Source organism: Sceloporus occidentalis, unplaced genomic scaffold, assembly GCF_023333645.1.
Source record: "Sceloporus occidentalis isolate IW3139 unplaced genomic scaffold, rSceOcc1.0.p SCAF_1, whole genome shotgun sequence".
NCBI classification, from domain to species: Eukaryota; Metazoa; Chordata; class Lepidosauria; order Squamata; family Phrynosomatidae; genus Sceloporus; species Sceloporus occidentalis.
This window is the reverse complement of record NW_028316981.1, coordinates 186485479-186506109: the sequence shown is the minus strand read 5'-3', so window position 1 is coordinate 186506109 and position 20631 is coordinate 186485479. Positions and strand designations below refer to the sequence as shown.

The 20631-nt window shown below is 39.2% G+C and overlaps 2 protein-coding genes across 5 annotated transcripts in view; one reads left to right on the top strand and one right to left on the bottom strand.

The window, feature by feature from the left end:
* Window positions 1–591: 591 nt before the first annotated feature.
* Window positions 592–19055, bottom strand: BRME1 (break repair meiotic recombinase recruitment factor 1). 4 transcript variants are annotated; one of them, XM_089486879.1, is made up of 9 exons: window positions 18747–19055; window positions 16085–16133; window positions 13674–13842; window positions 11620–11677; window positions 9954–10052; window positions 5086–6795; window positions 3405–3529; window positions 1868–1960; window positions 592–866 (listed from the first exon to the last, which is right to left on the bottom strand). In XM_089486879.1, exons 2-9 carry the CDS (start codon window positions 16113–16115, stop codon window positions 725–727), a joined length of 2427 nt encoding a protein of 808 aa, XP_089343005.1. In that variant the 5' UTR covers window positions 16116–16133; window positions 18747–19055; the 3' UTR covers window positions 592–724. The 4 variants fall into 4 exon arrangements, with proteins under 4 accessions (XP_089343005.1, XP_089343023.1, XP_089343015.1 ...); XM_089486897.1 differs by having other exon boundaries at window positions 13674–13839; XM_089486889.1 differs by lacking the exon at window positions 18747–19055 and adding an exon at window positions 16899–16917.
* Window positions 17933–20631, top strand: part of CC2D1A (coiled-coil and C2 domain containing 1A) — a 71847-nt gene continuing 69148 nt past the window's right edge. Inside the window, exon 1 of the mRNA XM_089486850.1 lies at window positions 17933–17972. The gene's annotated coding sequence lies outside the window, so the exon portion shown is untranslated. The remainder of the gene's footprint in view (window positions 17973–20631) is intronic.

Below are 20631 nucleotides of genomic sequence, written 5' to 3'. Positions count from 1 at the left end.
CAATGCTAGGGAATTCTGGGAACTGTAGTTCTGCAAGACCTTTAGCCTTCTCTGCCAGAGAGCTCTGGTGCAACAATAAACTACACACTGCAGTGTGTTTTGGACCTAATATTCAAATACAGCATTTTGAGTCCCAAAATAATTAAACTCTGTACAGTGGGCCCTTGATACCTGCTGGAGTTTGGTTACAGGACCTCCCCCATGGATACCAAAATCAATCCATGGATGCAGAAACTGTGGATGTATAAGGTCAAATTTACTCTGTAAAGAAACACCAGATTTCAATATCACAGTGAAACTGGCTATAAAACAGGATTTTTGTTTTTCCAGTGTGTATTCCAATTTGGCCCAATGGAGGAAAACTGTAAGTAGATACATCGACATATAGGTCAACACTCCACTCCTGCGGGCTCCAGACTGCACTTTCCCCATCCCTCATTTGTTAGGATGTGCAATTCAGAGGGAAGGATAATAGATGATAGCAACCATCCAGAGTTATACATTGAGGCCCAACCCTCATTTATAACTTCCCTACATTGTGGTGGTGATCAGCAGAAGAATAAGGCAAAGGTGATAATTTTACTCATTTTTAATAAGTCATTTTATTCTGCAGCAGTGGTCTCTTTCAATGCAAATATGTGTCACAACCAGCCTGCTAGACAAAGCTGAAGAAAATGGCATTAGTGAGTGAATAAATTTTAAAGTAAACGATAATATTCACAAGTTACAGCTCTCTCTTTTTTCTCAGTAGACTCGGTGTACTTGTCATATTGTTGTGAGGCAGAAGCTTGCTAGATTGTCTGTTTCTCCGGAACTTCAATCTCTTGAAGGAGTCCAAATCCCTGTGCATACTCATAGTCAGCCGACTGGAAAGAAATAACAGTTGTTACCCAATAAATAGTGGGGTGTTCATTCACATGAAAATTCTTCCTTAACATCCTGTCACCTCCCGATAAGCAGGTTCTGACAAAAGCTTTCTGGTCAAAAAATGAAGACAAGTAAATGAATAATTAGGAGGTTTCCATCTCACTACTTCAGATGTTTTGTATACCACTTAGCGGCTAAATCTTTGCACTATTAGGAATATCTTTTCCCACTGCCCCAGAGCCAGGAAAAGTTGCACTTTATCATCCTATCTAATTTATACACTAAAAACACCATGCAGAAAGCTGGCTTAGATTTGGACAAAGGAAGCGAGATATGCAGATGACACCATACTATTAGCAAAAAATAGCAACGGCTTGGAATACTGAAGAAATGCAAGGAAGGAAGTGCAAAGGCAGGGTTACTGTTTGTTTGTTTTTACTGGTATGATTGTACATACAAAGTTAAATAAAAGAATTTTTCACCATAGACATTTATTTTCAGGCCATTAATATTTATTTCATTTCATGATTATTACTGAAAATAATTTTGTTGTAGAGAGGAAGTGGGGTGTTAAAACATGGTCTGCATCAGGCATCAAATATACTGGGTATGCAACTAGTACTGTAAACCCAATTGTCTTTACTAAATTTAATTCCATTTGTCATTCAATTGCCTTACGCAAATCTCAAGCATTCCGCCAAACAGCATTCAACTTACTATTCCATATTCTGCCCCCTCTCAGGAGCTCCTTTGTATAGTATTCTGTTACCACAACCAATAAATAAACATTTCCAAATACAAGTCCATGGGATCACATGTGTCCACCACTATGTAGTCCTTACCTTTTTACATAGCAATTGGTACTTTCTGGGAGTTTTTGTTCCAGGAATTATTTTGATTTATAGACGAGCTATGAAATGCTGTGGAAGTGTTTATTCCACATTTAAGACATCATATATTATATGAAGTGTTGCTTACCATACAGAACCTATATACTTACTTGAGATTAGAGAGCTCTTTAATCAGTCCACAAACGACATCTGTTGCATCCTCTTGCCTGGATGAATCACAAATCCTTTCTGTCACTTGATCCCTGGTTTTTTAAAATATGAAATAACGGGTATCAGAGCCACAATATATACTTTCCTAAATTTAAACAAATCTTAACTGTGTGTGTCAGCCAGATATAGTGCCTTTAGTTCAAGGAAAGTGCAAATCTTTAAAGCAAAACAAAATTAACCTTACAAGTGAAACTTGTAACCAAATCTTTGTTGGTCTGGTCAGTTAGCCATGCCCACTGTCCCATCATAATTCATTGCATTCCTTTCTCATCCTTTTTCTGTTCCTTTGTCTAACAATCAATCAACAATCCATAGCCAGCATCAGCCCTTACAGGTGTGTTTTTAAGGTTCTCTTTTTGTACAAATCTTGGGGATCTCCCATGGCAGCTGATACTCTTGATAATTTTGAAACTTTGAAAATAGAGGGAATGACTGTATGCAATATCTGTTAATTACTGAAACTTTATGGTGACACCCTATAACAGCATGTTTCCAACACAGCTTTGCTAGCATATACATGCCTGGGATGGCTTGAAATATCAACAATATAATCCCATTAAACATTGTGTTACAACAGTGTTGTTGAATTCAAATTTGTATGAAAACATCTTCCAGATTTCATTACAGAATGTGGCATCAAGTTGGTGATACTCTCTTCTGCTGGACATCACTAGCTATTATTCCATCTCATTGATATAGCTGGTGCAGGGTATCCCTTGTGCCAATGAACATAGCCAAAATGATCAGCTGCTCAATCAAATGATCAGGAAACAAGCACTAGTGCACATAGTACTTTTTTAACTCCATGTATATCAGAGTCTTAGGGCTCAAACAGACAGGCCAAGATAAAGCTGCTTCGGGTCACTTGGAGGTATGCTGTTTAAATGACACATGCACCTTAAGAGGCCAGAAGCTGCACCAAAGCTGTGCTCTAGTCCTTAGAACTGGAGCGTGGCTTTGGCATGCATGCATCATTTAAACAGTATACCTCCAAAGTGACCTGAAGCAGCTTTATTTTTGCCTGTCTGTTCAGGCTCTTAGATACTGACTTCAAATAAGAGCCCTTCAGATACTACCTTCTCTTTTGTACGTCTTATCGTATTTGTAAAAAATATATATTTCTCCTCATCCCTCCAAATGCTTATTGGCTATCTTATCTTAAAACAGGATATCTTACATATGGTTTATGTAATTTATATAATAGAAATATTTTTCTATAAATAGAACAGATATTTATAGAAAAATTATACTCCATTCTCCCTCGAAAGAGGCTGACACAAGTCTTTGAAAGGGGGTAGCATAAACGTGTAAATGAAAACAAATAGTTCCAATTAACCTGGTATTCTAGGTGTACATGTGTGTGCAGAATATATACTGTATACAATCATTCAATACTTTTCCTTTCATACTAATGTGGACCAGATTAGACTATGTGAAGTGCAAAATAAAAAGCTTCATACTAGGAAATCCACCTACTTGGCATTGTTTGGATGGGTTTTGTGAGGAGCTGGGGCTGGTGTTTTGGTTCCACTTTGTTCTTCTGCTGAAAACATATCACTTTTATTCTTGGAATGTTTATGTGGATCATCTAGAATGGATGCCTGATGGGAGAAAAATTCTGTATGTGAAATACACCTGTGAAAGCTTTATTCAGTTAATTCTGCTACAGAAATCTACATTCCCAGTAAAAGAACATGATATAAAAATAAATCCAGAGCAACAATGTAGTAATTAATAACATCATGGTAATTTTAAACATAGATGATTTCATACCTCCAAAATTTCACAGATGAAACTGGGACACGGATGGCCAAGCACCACCAGAGTGTGGTCAACATAGCAAAAGGTATTAATGGGCCTGAACAGACAGGCCAAAATAAAGCTGCTTTGGGTCACTTTGGAGGTATGCTGTTTAAATGACACACACATCTTAAGAGGCCAAAAGCTGTTCCAAAGCTGCAGTCCAGTCCTTAGAGCTGAAATGTGGCTTTGGCACAGCTTCTGGCCTCTTAGGATGCATGCAGCATTTAAACAGCATACCTCCAAAGTGTGTCAGAAGTAGCTTTATTTTGCTCTGTCTGTTCAGGCCCAACGAGAAATTATATGCAAAGTAGGAAGGCTGCAGCAGTTTGCTTTTGCCTGAGTCTACTGGAAAACACAAGATTCTACCATTGCTCCTCTCTCCCGCTTGCTGAGTTAAATGAATGCAAATTAGTTTTGCACTTTGAACTAATTTGGCAAAAATTGAAATAAGCTGAGGACAAAATGGGAACGTAAGAGGAGGAGAGAGAAACCAGGACGTTTTAAAAGCAGTTGAAAAAGTGGGACAACAGGCATTAGGCCATATGCTCCAGCTAAATGTTAGGTTGAACAGTCAAAGAGAAAAATCCCTATTTGTAAGCTTCACTCTGCCTGTTTCTTTCCCCATTCCTGTCACCAGTGTTTCTGCCACTGTCTTTGCTGTCCATTCTCTGCCAAACATTTTGGAGGAGGGGAACTATAAACAAGTAACAAATATCTTTGTAACATCATGATTCTCCTACTTTAGTTTGTAAAAAAATAGATGAGTGGTGAGTGCTGTTTGGTAAGAGAAGGAAGGCATGTACCTCAGTGTCACTGAGAAAATTAAAAGGAAGTAAGAAAAAAAAAAGAGGAAAACAGAAAAGATGAGGATATAGGCTGAAAGTTGCTGAAAAGGGGGTGGTGATGAGCAAGAAGCTTGGTTATATACTGAAAAGCCAGGGAGATTGCCTCAAGGTAGCCAGACTTTCCTTAGAAGGTGGGGGCTTTACATTATTAATTAGTTCCTTTCACAAAACAACAACTAGGTATGAAGAATACAGATTCTAGCCTAGCCTTCTTCCTAAGATATTGGTTTTCAATTTACTGCCCTTTTGAAATATAGAAGGACTCTTCCATCAATCAAGTCCTGCCTAAAGTTGTACAGCCCTGACATGGGGTTATCACCACACCTAATTTTTGTAAAGAAATGTATAAACCTCTGAGGGCAAGTCTAAACCACTGGATCTGGTATGAAGGTTCCTGGCCATTTTGTTATCTCTTACTACTGCAGTTTTAAGACTGTTTTACAGTAAATTATATATAGAAAAGTAGAACATAACTCTCCTAATGTAGACATCATTAATAGCAAAATTACCTTATGGGGTGGATATTCAAGGCTGTGACTTTCAAAAATGCCCTGTAACTGGCTGTCAGGCAGAAATTCCACATCTAGAGAACGAGAATCTGTGTATGAAGTAGATGCTTGGCCCACAGTGTCAAGATCACTGGGAGCACATCCACCTGCCCTTGATGTGAGGTGACTGCTTTGGGCTTCTGGATCAGCATTTGTTTCTCTATCAGAATCATCCACTCTCTCCAGTACTGGAAGAGCCTCTGCAGAGGAAAAGCCATTTTGTACAGTTATGAGCATGCTTTTGTTTTCCACACATGTTACTATTTCTTGTTTTCTATTGATATGGATGTCAGTGAAAAAATGAGAGTTTTCCATTGTTGTTTCTTCTGTCTTGGGAATTTTGGTGAAATTCTGTTGGGCAACATCTGTATTTGATATTGATTCCATTATTTTATTAGGTATCAAATTACACGCAGCAGTTTTTGATTGATTTATATTAGATAGCAAATTCTCACAGCTCTTTTCTTTTTCTTCTTTGGTCAGCAGGACCTCAGCTTTTGGGTCAGGTGAGACAGTGGTGCTCTTTGCTGGTGATGCTTTCATTCCAGCTTCGCTTTCAATCATCTGCCTCTCTTCATTGCTAGTAATATCTTGCACAGAGAATCTTCTGCTGTCAGATATAATATCCCCTTCTGGTTGCAGGATCCGTTCACATTTTGGTTCTCCTTCCTTTTCCAAATAAATGTTCACAGGCTGAATTTCTGGCGAATCTTTCCAAGTAATATCTTGGTCTTTGGTGCTGTTTTGCTCTGCCACAAATGTATCTATCTGATGAGGGCTGCTGTCTTTCCTAGTTTTATCTGCATCACTTTGTTCTATGGGTTTGCCACACATCCACAGACTGGACTGATCTGTGGCTTTTTCTCCAGTTAGGGAGCTACATCTAGTGGCTCCAGGTTCAGAAATGTTGGTAGTGCTGCAAATGTTTTCTTCTTTTTCAGTTTTCCCAGTTGGGAAGTGAGGGCACTGGTCTCCTTCCCTGGCATCAGTACTCCCCTGCGCATCTTCATTATTTGTACATATACAGTTGCTCTGTTCTCCAAGTGTAGAAACTGATAAATTTGTCATTAGTGGGAGCAGAGTTATGCTGTCCCCTTTGGAGGCCATGCTTTCAACAAGATCTTCTTTCCTCCTTTCACTTTTTGCACTTGCTTTTTTGATATCACCTGTGATATCTTGAGTGGCTGTATTTTGCTCCATATCTATGTTCAAACTACTCAGATGTTTTTCTTCATTTGGAGTGTCTTCAGTATGGTCAGTCATCCCTTTTTTGGCACATGTAATGACACTGTTCTCAAAAAATGGACATTTAAATAATTCTAAAGAGAGTTCTCTCTTTTCTGAGCCATTCACACCGTTGTTGTCTGTTATACATGTGACATGTTTCTCAGGCATTTCCTTTTCACAAATGCTTACTTGTAAACTGGTTTCTGTTTCTATTGCTTCATGAGAACTAACTAACTCTGGGTTGACATCATCACTGTTTAACTTTGTAATATTGTCCTGATCTTGCATTTTAACATTCACTTCCTCACAAGTTATCATTTGATCTTTGGTTTCTTCCACCTTTGTTGCCAAAAAATCTATCAGCTGTAGTGATTCAGAAGAAGTAACGGTATCCTGGACATCCTTATTTGCTGTATCAGGTACATTTCTATCCATATGTTGAACCTTAAGAAGCAATGAAAATATATTTGAACAGCACAAATAGCACAAATGTGTAGCATTTTCTAAATACAGTTGACCCTCCACATTTGTGGCTTTGACTTTTTGCAGATTTGATTATTTGGGTTTTTGAGTAATATGTTCTCTCTAGGAATCTCTCGTTTTCCAGAGCAACTCTGCCAGAGATTGACCACAGAGTTGTGCTGGAGAACCTAGAAGTTCCTGGAGAAAACACTTCTCTAGGCATTTGTAGGTCCTCCAGCATGATTCTATGATCACCTTTTGGCAGGTGTTGATCACAGAGTTGTATTGGAGGACCTGGAGATTCCTAGAGAGGTGTTCGCTCAGGTAAAAAGAATAGGGGGTTTTTGTGATTTTTCCACATTCCTGGGTATCCTTCACCCCTAAACCCAGCGAATGTGTAGGGATGCTACCTGATTCCATTTCATAATGGAAACTATTAATTTTTATTTCAGTTTTTATTTTTGTTTGTTGTTGTATGCCTTTAAGCCATTTCTGACTTATGGCAACCCTATCACAAGGCTTTCTTGGCAAGTTTCTTCAGAGGTGGTTTGCCACTGCCATCCTCTGAGGCTGAGAGCGTGTGACTTGCCCAAGGTTTCCCTGTGGGTTTCCATGGCTGAGCCAGGATTCGAACGCTTGTCCCCAATACTCAACACTCAAACCAGTACACCATGCTGGCCCAGTTTGTCTGTCCTGCCCTTTATTACTGCCACTTTCAGGTTTGCTTACAAAAATAGTGAAACTGTTTTCAAAAGCTGATATAGCAGAAGATACATGAAAACAACAAGCAAAAACTGTATCAAAAGAGTTAAAACAGGTTCAACCAGTGTTTAGCAAGGCTTAGGAAAATAAGAACCACTACACAATGATTAAATGATATGACAGTAGATGAATAACCACCTACCCATCCAGAGATATAAATTCATAGGCAGGGTGCAACAACTAAGAAGTTTAATCCTTTCTCTGGTTGCCACTTACAGATCCTTATAGGAAGAACAAACTCCAAAGGTTATCTCTATGTACAAGCAGCTTTACAGTATACAGTCATCTGTGTAATGGCAAACTATCCCATCCCACCATCCAGTACTATTCATTTTTTTTCTGCCTTTGAGTTTGACATGAACCTAGTGGACTCTGGAACTCTTTAACTTCTCTGTGAGGTTATACTATTCATGAAAGAAGTACAGTTTCATAGCCTAAGATGTTGTAGTTATGCTTTGATAACTTCTAGGTTAGGTCACTGTAATGTATCTGGCTGCTTGTATGGAATGGCACTTAGCAGGGATGTAGCCAAGGGGGGGGATCTTGGGGTCCGGACCCCCCCCCTTCCATTAGAAAAATGAATGGTGCGTGCTTCTGCGCTGCCGCGCCCAAGCCCCATTATAATGGTGGCACTTAGTCTGGACCCCCCCCCTTCCTAAAATCCTGGCTACGTCCCTGCACTTAGTGCAAAAACAGCCGTGAGAGCGTTAACCAGGACTGGGCACTGGGAATGCATTTTGCAAGTGCAGCCAGTATGGTGTAGTGGTCTGAGTGCTCAATGACAACTCTTGAGACCAGGGTTCAGATCCCTGCTCGACTATGGAAACCACTGGTTGACCTTGGACACTCTCTTGATCTCAAATAGAGGCCAAGGCAAACTCCCTCTGAACAAAACCTGCAGAAAATTTGTGATAGGCTCACCTTAGGGTTGCCATAAATGATGACACAACAACAAAAACAACAAATGCATTAGTTTCAGTCCTTTTCTAGGAGCAATCAAAAACACTTTATGCTGCTCTGCCATCTGCTGTTTTAGTTTTGATTGTTAATATTTTTGAATAAATATTTAATATTTCCTGTTGCGTTACAATACTTTATCATGGCCTGTAAATGTTTTTGAAGGACTGAATATAAATACCTTAAATAAATAAAATACCTTACATTTAAAAATTACATTCTAGCCATCATGGATGTGTTTAGACAGACAGACTGTAAAAAGGCTACCAAGAATCCATAGGGATCCATGGAAACATCATGTCCAAAATGTTAACAGTTAACTCTTCACAAGTACACTGGGCTAAATCTTATACTTTTTGCACTTAGTGTGGACCCACTGAAAACAACAAAAATTAAGTTATTCACAACTAACAAATCCTATACATTTCACTGAGTCGATTCACTGGGATTGACATTGGATCCAGCACAATGGCATTAAAATTTATAAAAGGAGCATATATCTATTAGGCCAGATAACATTAATTCTGATTTATACCTCTGAGATATTCCAAATTTATTACTTCAACTCAGATATGTAAATATTTTAGCCATAATAAAATATGTATTGTTTATATACCATACAGTAAATATTGCCCATATTACTCAAATTAAAGGGGAGTCCTCTGTTATTAAAAATAATGAAAAAATATAAAAGATTGGATAGAAAAACTTATGGATTTAGCCAAATTAAATATATTCACAGACTTATTAAAAGATAATTATAAATATGTACTAAAGATATGCACTAAAGTTAGTATTGTCCAGGCCATTGTATTCCCCATCACCATGTACTGATATGAGCTGGACAGTAAAGGAAGCAGAGAGAAAGAAAATGAATTCATTTGAGATGTAGTGCTGGAGAAGAGTGCCTAGGATACCATGGACAGCCAAGAAGACAAACAACTGGGTCCTGGAACAGATCAGACCAGAGCTCTCCTTGGAAGCCAAGCTGATTAGGTTGAGACTGTCGCACTTTGGCCACATAGTCCAAAACACACTGCAGTTTTTAGACTGCTTTCACTGCCCTGGTTCAGTGCTAGGGAGTCCTGGGAACACTAGTTTATTATGGCACCACAGCTCTCTGTCAGAGAAGGCTAAATGTCTCACAAAACTACAGTTCCCAGAATTCCCTAGCACTAAGCCAGAGCAGTTAAACCGGGTCAAACTGGATTATTTCTGCAGTGTGTTTTGGACCCAAGTAACTAATTATATAGAACACAGCAAACTCATATTTGTTTTTAATTACTGCTATAAAATCAATTCTACACTAAATTTTTAACATTTTGTATGTTTTTCTCTTGGATTAAATCATGCAAAACACTTATTTAAATAACAAATGTCTATACTACATTATTTTATAGACAAACAGGTTGGACCCATACCTGTTCCATACAAATTGTTGTAGCTTCTCCAAAACTGTTCTCGTGTTTTTCAGTCCGTGTCTTCCTTGGCTTTCTAAACACTGGGGCCAACTTCTTTCCCTACAGCCAAGAGTGAAACAATAAAGTACCCTGTGCGCCAGGGATGGGGAACCTTTTTCCTGTTAAGGGCTGCATTAATTTAGGTGTTCAGGGCTCACATTATGATGGTGTAGATGATACCAGAAGCTACTGATAGGCAAGAATCAAAAGCAGACAATGCCTTTTCTCTATTTCTTTCTGCACTATATTTTCTCTATCTCTGCTATTCTCTTCCCTTTCTTCCTCCCTTTTAGTAAGGTTTAAAGAGAAGGGACAGATCATTCATATAGAAGATGTTGGAAATTAAGCCAAGGTCCAAATAAGTCAGACTGGGAGCTGCATTTGGCCCTGGCCTAGGCCGACAGGTAGTCAACCACTGTTAATACACTCTATCAATTACTTTCAAAATTAAGCATAAAGATATCAATAGACTGGGATATATATGGCTCCAATCACACACTCAGCAGCCATATGAAGGGACTGTGTATGTATATGTACATATATCTGTACATGTTCATAACCCCTTCATATGCTAACAGCATGGCTGGTGTTTCAGTGGCAATTAATCCATATGATCCTGAAAGTCCCTCTCATAACTGAGAAAGAAATCTATGTATGTTGATTAAGAAGTAGCTCCTGTTGTGTTTGATGTGGCTTACTCCCTAGGCTGCATCCACACTGCAGAAATAAACCAGTCTGACACTAACCAGTCTGTACTTTAATTCTAGGGATTGTAGTTTATTGTAGCACCAGAGCTCTCCAATGGAGAAGGCTAAATGTCTTACAAAACTAGTTACCAGAATTCCATAGCTTTGAGCCATGATAGTTAAAATGGTATCAACTTGCTTCCTTGTATGTGGAGAGTTGGTCTATGACAAAAATGTCCACCAGGACAGTCGTGCTACACATCAATTCCCTTTGATGTCATTTATTTGGAGATGTGGCCTAAATACCAGCATCAGATCATGTCTGATCTGGAAGCTAAGCAGGATGGAAGACTAACAACAAATACCAGGTCCTGTAGGCTATATTTCAGAGGAGGGAACAGGCAAAACCACCTCTGAGGATTCTACTTTGCCTAAGAAAACCGTATGAAATTCATGGGGTCACCATAACTCAACAAGTGATGTCAAGGCACACACACACGTTTTGAGATATTTGTCTTACAGATCATAAAGCTTCAAATCTGTTTAAGTTGCATGTCCCCACAAGAAACCAAGATACAATATTGAAATCTATTAAAATATGCTTTAGAATACCGTAGGTTATTTATTAATTCATTACATCTTTATAGCCAAAGTGGTCTAAAGTGGTATAGCCAAAGTGGTTTAAACTCATATCACCAGGCCAAAGAAACATGTACTATATATTATTTAACCTTTAATTGATTTGTATTGTATTGCAGTTTTCTTACTGTCATATTCTATTTCTTTATTGTTGTAACTCGCCCCGATTCTACTTGTTGGGCAGGCTATGAATAAATCCTTATTATTATTATTATTATTATTATTACTACTATAAATTGAAACATATTGCAAATGTTGGAGCATTTTAGGAGCATATTAACATGAGATGAAGACAGGAAAACCTTAGTATGGTCTAACTCTTCCTTCTGAAAAGAAGCCTTCTTTCCTTCTTCCGTGAGGCTAGGAAGAGAAATAAAATATAAGTACAACAAATTAGTTCTTTAAATAATTTCAGCTCCTTTGAAAATCCAACAACTATCTCTTTTTAATTTATTTATTTTTTCCTCTCTGGGAATATCAGTTTTAGATGTCTAGGAGAAGTAGGAAAATGGCCTTCTACTTCCTGATGAAAATACTTTACTTAACAGCAGTGGGAATGAGATTACACAACCTTATGGGACTTTGCAAGTTTTAAAAGTGTTTTCATCTTGTGAGTCACCTGGAGTCCCTTTCTGGGAGAAAGGCGGCATAAAAATTAAATAATTAAATAAATTCCTCAGAGAGTTACTGTAAAGAGGATGCCAGTCCCTTGGCATCCTCTTTAGGATTCCCGTTGTAGTATCCTTGAATCCAGAAAACATATCCAGGGATAACTGTGTTGGCCACACAGCAAAATACAATAACATTCAAAACCCTCAAAACATCAATACCTTTTTTTTTTGGCCAACCAATATGCAAATTTGATGTGTTTTACCTAAACAGCTCCTAAGGTTTTTCCAAATGCAACAGCAGAAGCTTCTTGAGAAATTCAGTGCCTAATAAGGGGGTGAGTATCCCCAGGGGCAGCCTGGATCTCAATGGAAGTATCTTTTTGTACTGTTCATGGAGTTTAAATCTTATTTCCTGGACTTTCCTGGAGAGTTTTGTGGCTTTTGCATGTCAATGTGCTTTGGGCTATGGCCAACAGGCTACCCCTGCTGGGTATGTTTTGTGAATGACAGAGTGACCAGAGGTCTCGCTTTCATAGGGCCATCTGAAGTGAAGTCAACTTGAGGGCAGTAACCAACAACAATGCTTTATCCACATTTCCTTCTGAAAGGCGGGATTTAAAAGTGTTTGTTTTCAGAAGCTGTTGATCACTACCCCAGAGGCAGCCATAAATAATTCTCAAATAATTTAAAGCCAAATTTAAAGTGAAGCTCTAACCTTCAAGGGCATTTGAAGATAACTCTTTCTCATAAACATTGGCTGTATATTATGTTTTTAGATACATCCTTGGCCTTTACTTCTGAACCGTTGTACCCATACATGTTTTTATAACTTAAAATAAATCTACAGATTAGTTGGGTGGATTTAATAATCACCACATGAAAAAGGATAAATAAGGATAATTGTTTCAATATTCTCAATTAGACTAAATTAGTGTACTTTTTCAGATACCCTTTTCTCCCATAGGTTTTGTGTGTGTGTGTGTGTGTGTGTGTGTTTGCAAGTGGACACAAGTTTCCAGTAATACTATTCTCATTTGTTTGTTTGTTTGTTTGGCTTGGTTTCGGTTTGTTTTTTTGCAAGACTTCATCAATCGTTTGCCATTGTCTTTCTCATTTGCAGAAAGAATAAGACCTGCCCAAAATGTTTTTTTATGGCTGAGTGTGGATTCAGATCCTGGTCTCCTAGGTCTAATCAGTACTGTAGAAATAAAGCAGTTTGACATGACTTCAACTGCCATGGCTCAATGCTATGGGATTCTTGGATTTGTTGTTGCAAACTACAAACCCCATAATTCCCATAGTATTGTACCATGGCAGTTAAAGTCGTGTCTAATGGCATTCTTTCTGCAGTGCAGATTAGATCCTGCAGTCCTAGTCCAGCATTCAAGCCACTACTTAATGCTCCCAAGGTACATACCAATTACTTCTGTGAATTAGGATTACAATCACAGTTTTAGTGGACTGTGTCATCCATATTATTCTTGTTGGTGTCCAGTCTAAGGAAGGACAAAGTTTGGCTTCAGACTCTAGTCTGCAGTTTAGATCAACAGAAATTAATATTTCAGGCCTTCTTCAGTTCACAGCACCCCAGTCAGAAGCTTTGAAGACTGGAGAAGCCTTACATATTAAAGAAGCCTTCACTTGAATAGAAATACGGCAGGAATTGCCTTTGTCTGTTACCAATTTCTGAAGCGTTTACCAGCCAAAATCATTTTTCAGTGATTCATGGATGGGAGACTGAATACCTTCTGCCTGTTTCAGAATTCTCTGGGCAACTTCCTTCGCATTCTTGATTTGTTTCTGCTATGGCTTCATTTGAAGGAGAACCACTAGTGAGATTGCCCCCTCCAGTCTCTTGGGTCTTCCTCCTAAGGGTCTTTTTTGCTTTGGGAACACTGGTCTCCCTGTTTTCTTCTTTTAACAGGAAAAGGTAGTAAATGAAATTGATCAAATTCCATGCAAATGAAAACAAAAACAAAAATATTCATTTTATGCTGAAACACACTTAGCAGCTGAACATGAACACTTTCAGCTCCCATTTACTTCAGCAGGAACATTATACAATTGGCCCTTCTTATGCATGGATTTTTATACATGGATTCAAACATCCATGGTATGAAAATATTTCAAAAAATCATAAATTTCAAATATCAAACCTTGATTTCCCATTTTTTATAAGGGACACCATTTTGCTCTGTCATTATATTTAATGGGACTTGAGCATCCATGGATTTTGTTATTCACGGGGGATCTTGGAACCAAACCCCAGTGTATAACAAGGGTCCACTGTACAAAAAAACCAAAATCTCATGTTGTAATTAGCAAGTAATCAGTGTATTTTATTTTAACTAGGTTGTTGTGTTATCTATGGAGCATGATCTATAATTGATAATTAGAGAAGGCAACATAAATTGCTTTACATCCTATAAACCAGTGATGGTGAACCTTTTACAGACCAAGTGCCCAAACTGCAACCCAGACTCCACTTATTTATTGCAAAGTGCCACATCCCTCTGGCTTTCTAGTAAGAAACTCTGGCAAACTCTGTGCTAGGGAGACAGCATGTGTGCCCACAGAGAGGGCTCTGAGTGCCACCTCTGGCACACGTGCCATAGGTTCGCCATCACTGCAAAACTGTTATCCATTCTTCTTGTTTAGCTTGCGGCATGTAGGTCTGTCTTTTCAAAACCATGAGCATATTCCAATTTCTTTTTAAATGCTCACTTTACGCCACTGTATACCTTACGGGTACCAGATCCCATCTTGGAAGCTAAGCAGGGTCAACTCTGGTTAGTACTTGGATGGGAGACCATCAACATATAGGTGCTGTAGGCTATATTTTAGAAGATGGAACCAGCAAACTCTTCTCTGAGTATTCATGGTCACCATAAGTCAATGAGTGACCTGAATGCTCATATATCACATATATTCACCATAGGCAATTTGTTAACAGTTTCTGTTCATTTATTTTAGTTGAAGGTAAGCCAGAAATCTCACAATCCTATATCCCCCCCATTCCAGTATGGCAGGGACAATCCAAATTAATCTTCTGCCATGCCATTTTTTCAGCTGCTTTTAAAATGCCTCAGGCTCTTTCTCCTCTTCCCACTTTTGCTGTCTGTCCTCAGCTTACGAGATAATACAAACAAAGTTAAAAGTGCAAAAGTAGTAGAATTGTCCCGAGATAAAAAAAATTTGGACTCACATACATTTAAATATTTGTACCATATTGAATATAAAATTTGAAAAGATCCCAGAAATTTATTTACTTAACATGACAAATAATATAACGCACTCAACAGCAATAATAATAATAATAATAATAATAATAATACTCTGGGAAAATATTATATATGGACTCTGCAGCAAGAATTCTTATTGCCCAAACGTGGAAAACAAAAAAGCATCCCATCAATAGAAGTACACAGACAAGGTATATAAAAGAGTTGGGGGGGGGGGGGGAATGAATGACACGTGGAATGAAGAAGTATGCAAAATGAACCCCAGATTCTAGAAATTGCAGTGGAAGCTGCAATAAGAGAAACTGGGGGAAATAAATCCTCAGGAGCAGATTATATTTCCATTTAAATGATATCAACCAGATAGTGTGCACTCCACTGTTAACTAAAATATGCCAACATATATGGAAAACATAATGGTGGCCAACAGACTGGAATCAATATTCATCCCCACCCACAAAAAGGGAGACACAAAAGACTGCAGCAACTATAGGACCATAGCATTAATTTCCCACGCAAGCAAAATTATGCTTAAAATTCTGTAACATGGACTCCAATCATATATGGAGAGAGAAATCCCAGAGGTGCAAGTGGGGCTCAGGAAAGACAGAGGCACTAGGGACCACACTGCAAACATATGATTGCTAATGGAGTACACCAAGGAATTCCAGAAGAAAATCAGCCTGTGCTTTATAGACGATAGCAAAGCCTTTGACTGCATAGAGCACAAAAAGCTGCGGGACTCTCTTAAAGACATGAGGGTGCCTCTACTTCTGATAGTACCGATGAGAAATCTCTGAACCATGTTGGGTAGTATGTATTACTGTTTATTGTATTATATACCTGCAAAGAGAAAATGGAAAAAATGTGTGACCAAAAGATCCTTTATAAACACAAAAATACCATTGCAGGATTACCTGAAATTTGTGCCTTTCTTCTTTTACTCATGTTAGTGGTTTGGTAAATCTAAAAAGGAAATATTAGTCTGGGTAAACATTTTCTCTTTTAAGTTGGCTTAGTAGATGTTATACAACATGAAGACTAAAGTTAGTTGTATCCTTTTTGGAATAATTTTACAATCTGTTAACATGTGCACTTAATTACAGCAATCCCAATACTACAAACAGTACTTTCCATTCTCTTTTCTTTAAGTGAAGATATATACAGTTTAGGGTAAGATTCGGACAAATTTGAATTTCCTTGGAAGTGTGGGCTGGAGGAGAAAAAGCCAACGTTTTTTCATGCCTTTTCCCCTCAGGAGCTGCTTGAGGGAACTTTCAAGCCATCGATTTGTAAGATTTTTCTCATAAAAATGACATGTGTATTCAGAAGTAAACTCAGGCGTAGCTTAAACTGTATTTTGTTTGATAGAACTAGGGTTGCCATAAGTCAGAACCTCCAAACCGGGACAAATGTAGGACAACATTTTCAAATGTAGGACATGTTTTTTAAAAAAATGCAGGACACGCAAAAAAATTGGATGATTTTTTTAAAAAATGTTAATATAAATGAATGTTTCTTAGGCATGATCAAAATGGAGGACATTTTGGCATTATTCCTAGACAGATGGCAGAAACGTACTTCCCTTTCTGGCCAAACACCCACAACCTCCATTCCATCATCATCACTATCATTTTTAAAACAAGGCAGACCTCTTAGCATTGAAAGCACCAAAAATACACAAAAAAGACACTATGAGAGGGAAATAAACCTTTGGAAATGGGCACCCACCTCCTCCTCCTCCCCTTCTTCCTCTTCCTTCCTCCTCCTCTTCCTTCCTCCTCCTCCTCCTCTTCCTCCTCCCCTTCTTCCTCTTACTTCTTCCTTCTCCTCCTCTTCCTCCTCCCCTTCTTCCTCTTACTTCCTCCTCCTCCTCCCCTTCTTCCTCTTACTTCCTCTTCCTCCTCCCCTTCTTCCTCTTACTTCCTCCTCCTCCTCCCCTTCTTCCTCTTACTTCCTCTTCCTCCTCCCCTTCTTCCTCTTACTTCCTCCTCCTCCTCCCCTTCTTCCTCTTACTTCCTCTTCCTCCTCCCCTTCTTGCTCTTACTTCTTCCTCCTCCTCCTCCTCCTCTTCCTCCTCCTTCTCCTCCTCCGTCTCTTCTTCTTCCTCCTTGGCGCAAAGAAAGGGCGCTTTTCTTGCCCAGAGGCTCACTCCTCCTCCTCTGAGGCTCTGAGGCTGGCCAATGGCGGGCTGGGGCTGGAAACAGCCCCGCCCCCGCCCTTCTGCCATTGGCCAGCCAGCCTGAAGGGGACGAGCGCTCTATATGGCCCTGCGCGCGCGCACGCATAAGCAGAGCAGCGCGAACTGGCACCGGCCGCAGCCCTGCAGAAGTGCTGCGGGTGGCGCGGCCACACAGAGGAGGAGGAGGTAGGCGGGGTAAGCGCCGCATGCGCACGCGCAGAGCAAAAGGGGGAGGAGGAAGAGGGTGGGCTGTGCTGCTGCGTGGCCATGCAGAAAACAGGGAGGTGGGGAGGAGGAGGAGGTGAGTAGCCACTGCGGGAGCGCGCGGAGGCGGAGGAGGAGGAGCGCTGCCTGGCCCGCAGCAGCCAAATATGGGCCCCAACCCGTGAATTGACAGAACCGGACCGGGACCGGGCCGGTTCCACCAAAACCGGGAGAGTCTCGCCTGCAGGCGGGTTATGGCAACCCTAGATAGAACTATAATTTTCAGTTGCGTTTACACAAGTATCCCTAACTTCTAAGCTTGTGGATAAAATATTGCGGGTGAATGGCTTAATAGTGAATAAGATATACTAGTGCAGTAATAACCGCCATCATCATCAGATTAAGGAGTCAGACATAAGGTGCTGTGAATGATATAGCATCATATATATATATATATATATATATATATATATATAACTGAAAGGATATCAAATTAGGATTATGATGCTTTCTTAACCCTTTCTGCTACGCTCCATATTTTGCCTTCCCACTATATGTTCATTGTGGCTGCATCCACACTAACCCAGTTTGACACCAGTTTAACTGCTGTGGATCAATGATATGGAATCCTGGGATTTGTAGTTCATTGTGGCAGCAGAGTTTCTGACAGAGAACGCTAAATGCCTCACAAAAATTCCCAGAATCCCACAACACTGAGCCATAGCAGTTAAAGTGGTGACAAACCGGATTGTGTCTGCAGTGTGGATGAAGTTTAAAATTGTATTGTTTTCACCACACATGGTTTATTTACCCCATTGTGGGAAACTGTACATGATCACATTCAGAAAAGATATTTCCCCTTCTCCAGTATAGGAGAAGATGGACTTTCTGAAGCATATGGCCACGTAGGTTTCATGGCATTTAAGAGTGGGGAAAGTCTTAATTTCAAGCCCATCAGCATTTTTAAAACAGATTAATTTTTTATTTATGTATAGTATCTTTATTTCGTATATAATCTCACAAACATAAAATTTACACATATGTAGACATAACTTTCTAAAAAACATATAACACAAAAAGGTTCCTTTCATCCGTTCTTGGGTGATGTAGATCCTTTTGAATTCATTTTACTGCTCTTCTTCATATATTTTTCCTTCATACACACACACACACTGATATTAGATTTTAATGACCTTTATTTATAAAGGATGGGTCCAAAGGGTTTTGTGCTACTTTCCCCTCTTAAATGTGCCTGAGTTTTGCAAAGTCGAAAGGAATGAGCCATTCAAACATGTCAGTGCCTTTGAGGTGAAGCTAAACCAAATTGTTGTCTGTGGGTTTTTCCTTTGACTTCACACTAAACCGAATTTTGCTGCTGTCACCGATTTCTCCCAAAAAGTGTGGAATGGTTTTAATACAAATAGAGGGATGGCAATTAGAGGAAGCTGAGGAGAGACACTTGCTCTTTAGAAATCACCCTCAGAAATAAACATTTTTCCCGCCTTTTTCTCTGAGAAGCTGCTTGAGGGGACTTTCAACCGTCAAGCCATCAAACTCAGCCTACTTTATTCACTCTTCCACCTCTGGAGTTTATCTCTGTTGTTGTTGTTGTGTGCCTTCAAGTCGTTTCCGACTTATGGCGACCCTAGCATAGGGTTTTCTTGGCAAGTTTCTTCAGAGGGGGTTTGCCATTGCCATCCTCTGAGGCTGAGAGAGTGTGACTTGGCCAAGGTCACCCAATGGGTTTACATGGCCGAGTCAGAATTTGAACCCTAGTCTCCCAGGGTACTAGTCCAACTTCAAACCACTGCACCATGCAGGCCCTCGAGTTTATCTTTACAAACCCACCATTTATGCCTCTAAAAATCCTAGACGCTGGAGGCTGGATTTCAGAGGAAGGAACTGGCAAAACCAGCTCTGAAATAACAACAACAACAACAAATATATATATATATATATATATATATATATATATATATGCGCGCGCACACACAGACTATATATATATATATATATATATATATATATATATATATAATAAAGAAAGAAATATAATAAAGGAAAGAAGTAAATATATAATATATAATATTACACACACACACACACACACACACACAATATTATGTATTATATATTTACTTCTTTCCTGCTTCTACTCAAGGCTCAAGGCTGGGTACAACACGTTTAAACACAATTAAAAATACATAAACCTATACAATACTATAAAATCATTAAAATACACTCATAAGAGTTTATATACTGATTAATTAAGTCATGATTTAAAATTGACTGGATACGCCTGCCAGAAGAGATATGTCTTTAGTGCTGTTTTAAATGCCGTCAGCATTTTCAGTTGTTGTATTAATTAACATCCTTAGTTGTTAACTGCCTTCAAGTTGACTTTGACTCATGGAGGCCTCTCATGAATGAGAGATCTCCAAGGCTGCATCTGCACTGCAGAAATAATCCAGGTTGACACTACTGTAAATGCCATGGCTCCATGCTATTGAATTTGGGAACTGTAGTTTGGTGAGATATTTCGCCTTCTCTGTCAGAGAGCTCTGGTGCCACAACAGATTACAGTTCCCAGAATTCCATAGCCTGGAGCCATGGTAGTTAAAGCGGTGCCAAACTGGATTAATTCTGCAATGCAGATGCAGCCTAAGTCATCCTGTCATCAACAGCCCTGCTCAGGTCTTACAGACTCAAGGCAGCCATGGCTTCCTTGATTTGAGTTTATCCATTTTCAATGCAGTTCCTCTTTTCCTACTGCCTTAACAATTATTGTCTTTTCTCCTGAGTCTTTTCTAGTGAGTATCTAGTAATAATGTTTAACGTATGACAGTCTCACTTTGCTCATCTTGGCTTCTAGTGGGTTTATAGCCATGAAAGTTCATACAAAAATTAAAATCCGGGTGCAACTACCTTGCAGAATTAATGCAGTTTGAACCCGCTTTACTTGCTATGGCTCCATCCTACAGAATTTTTGGATTTGTAGTTTTGTGAGGCATGAGAACCAGCATAGCATAGTGGTTTGAGTGTTGGACCATGGTTCGATTCCCACTGGGTGACCTTAGG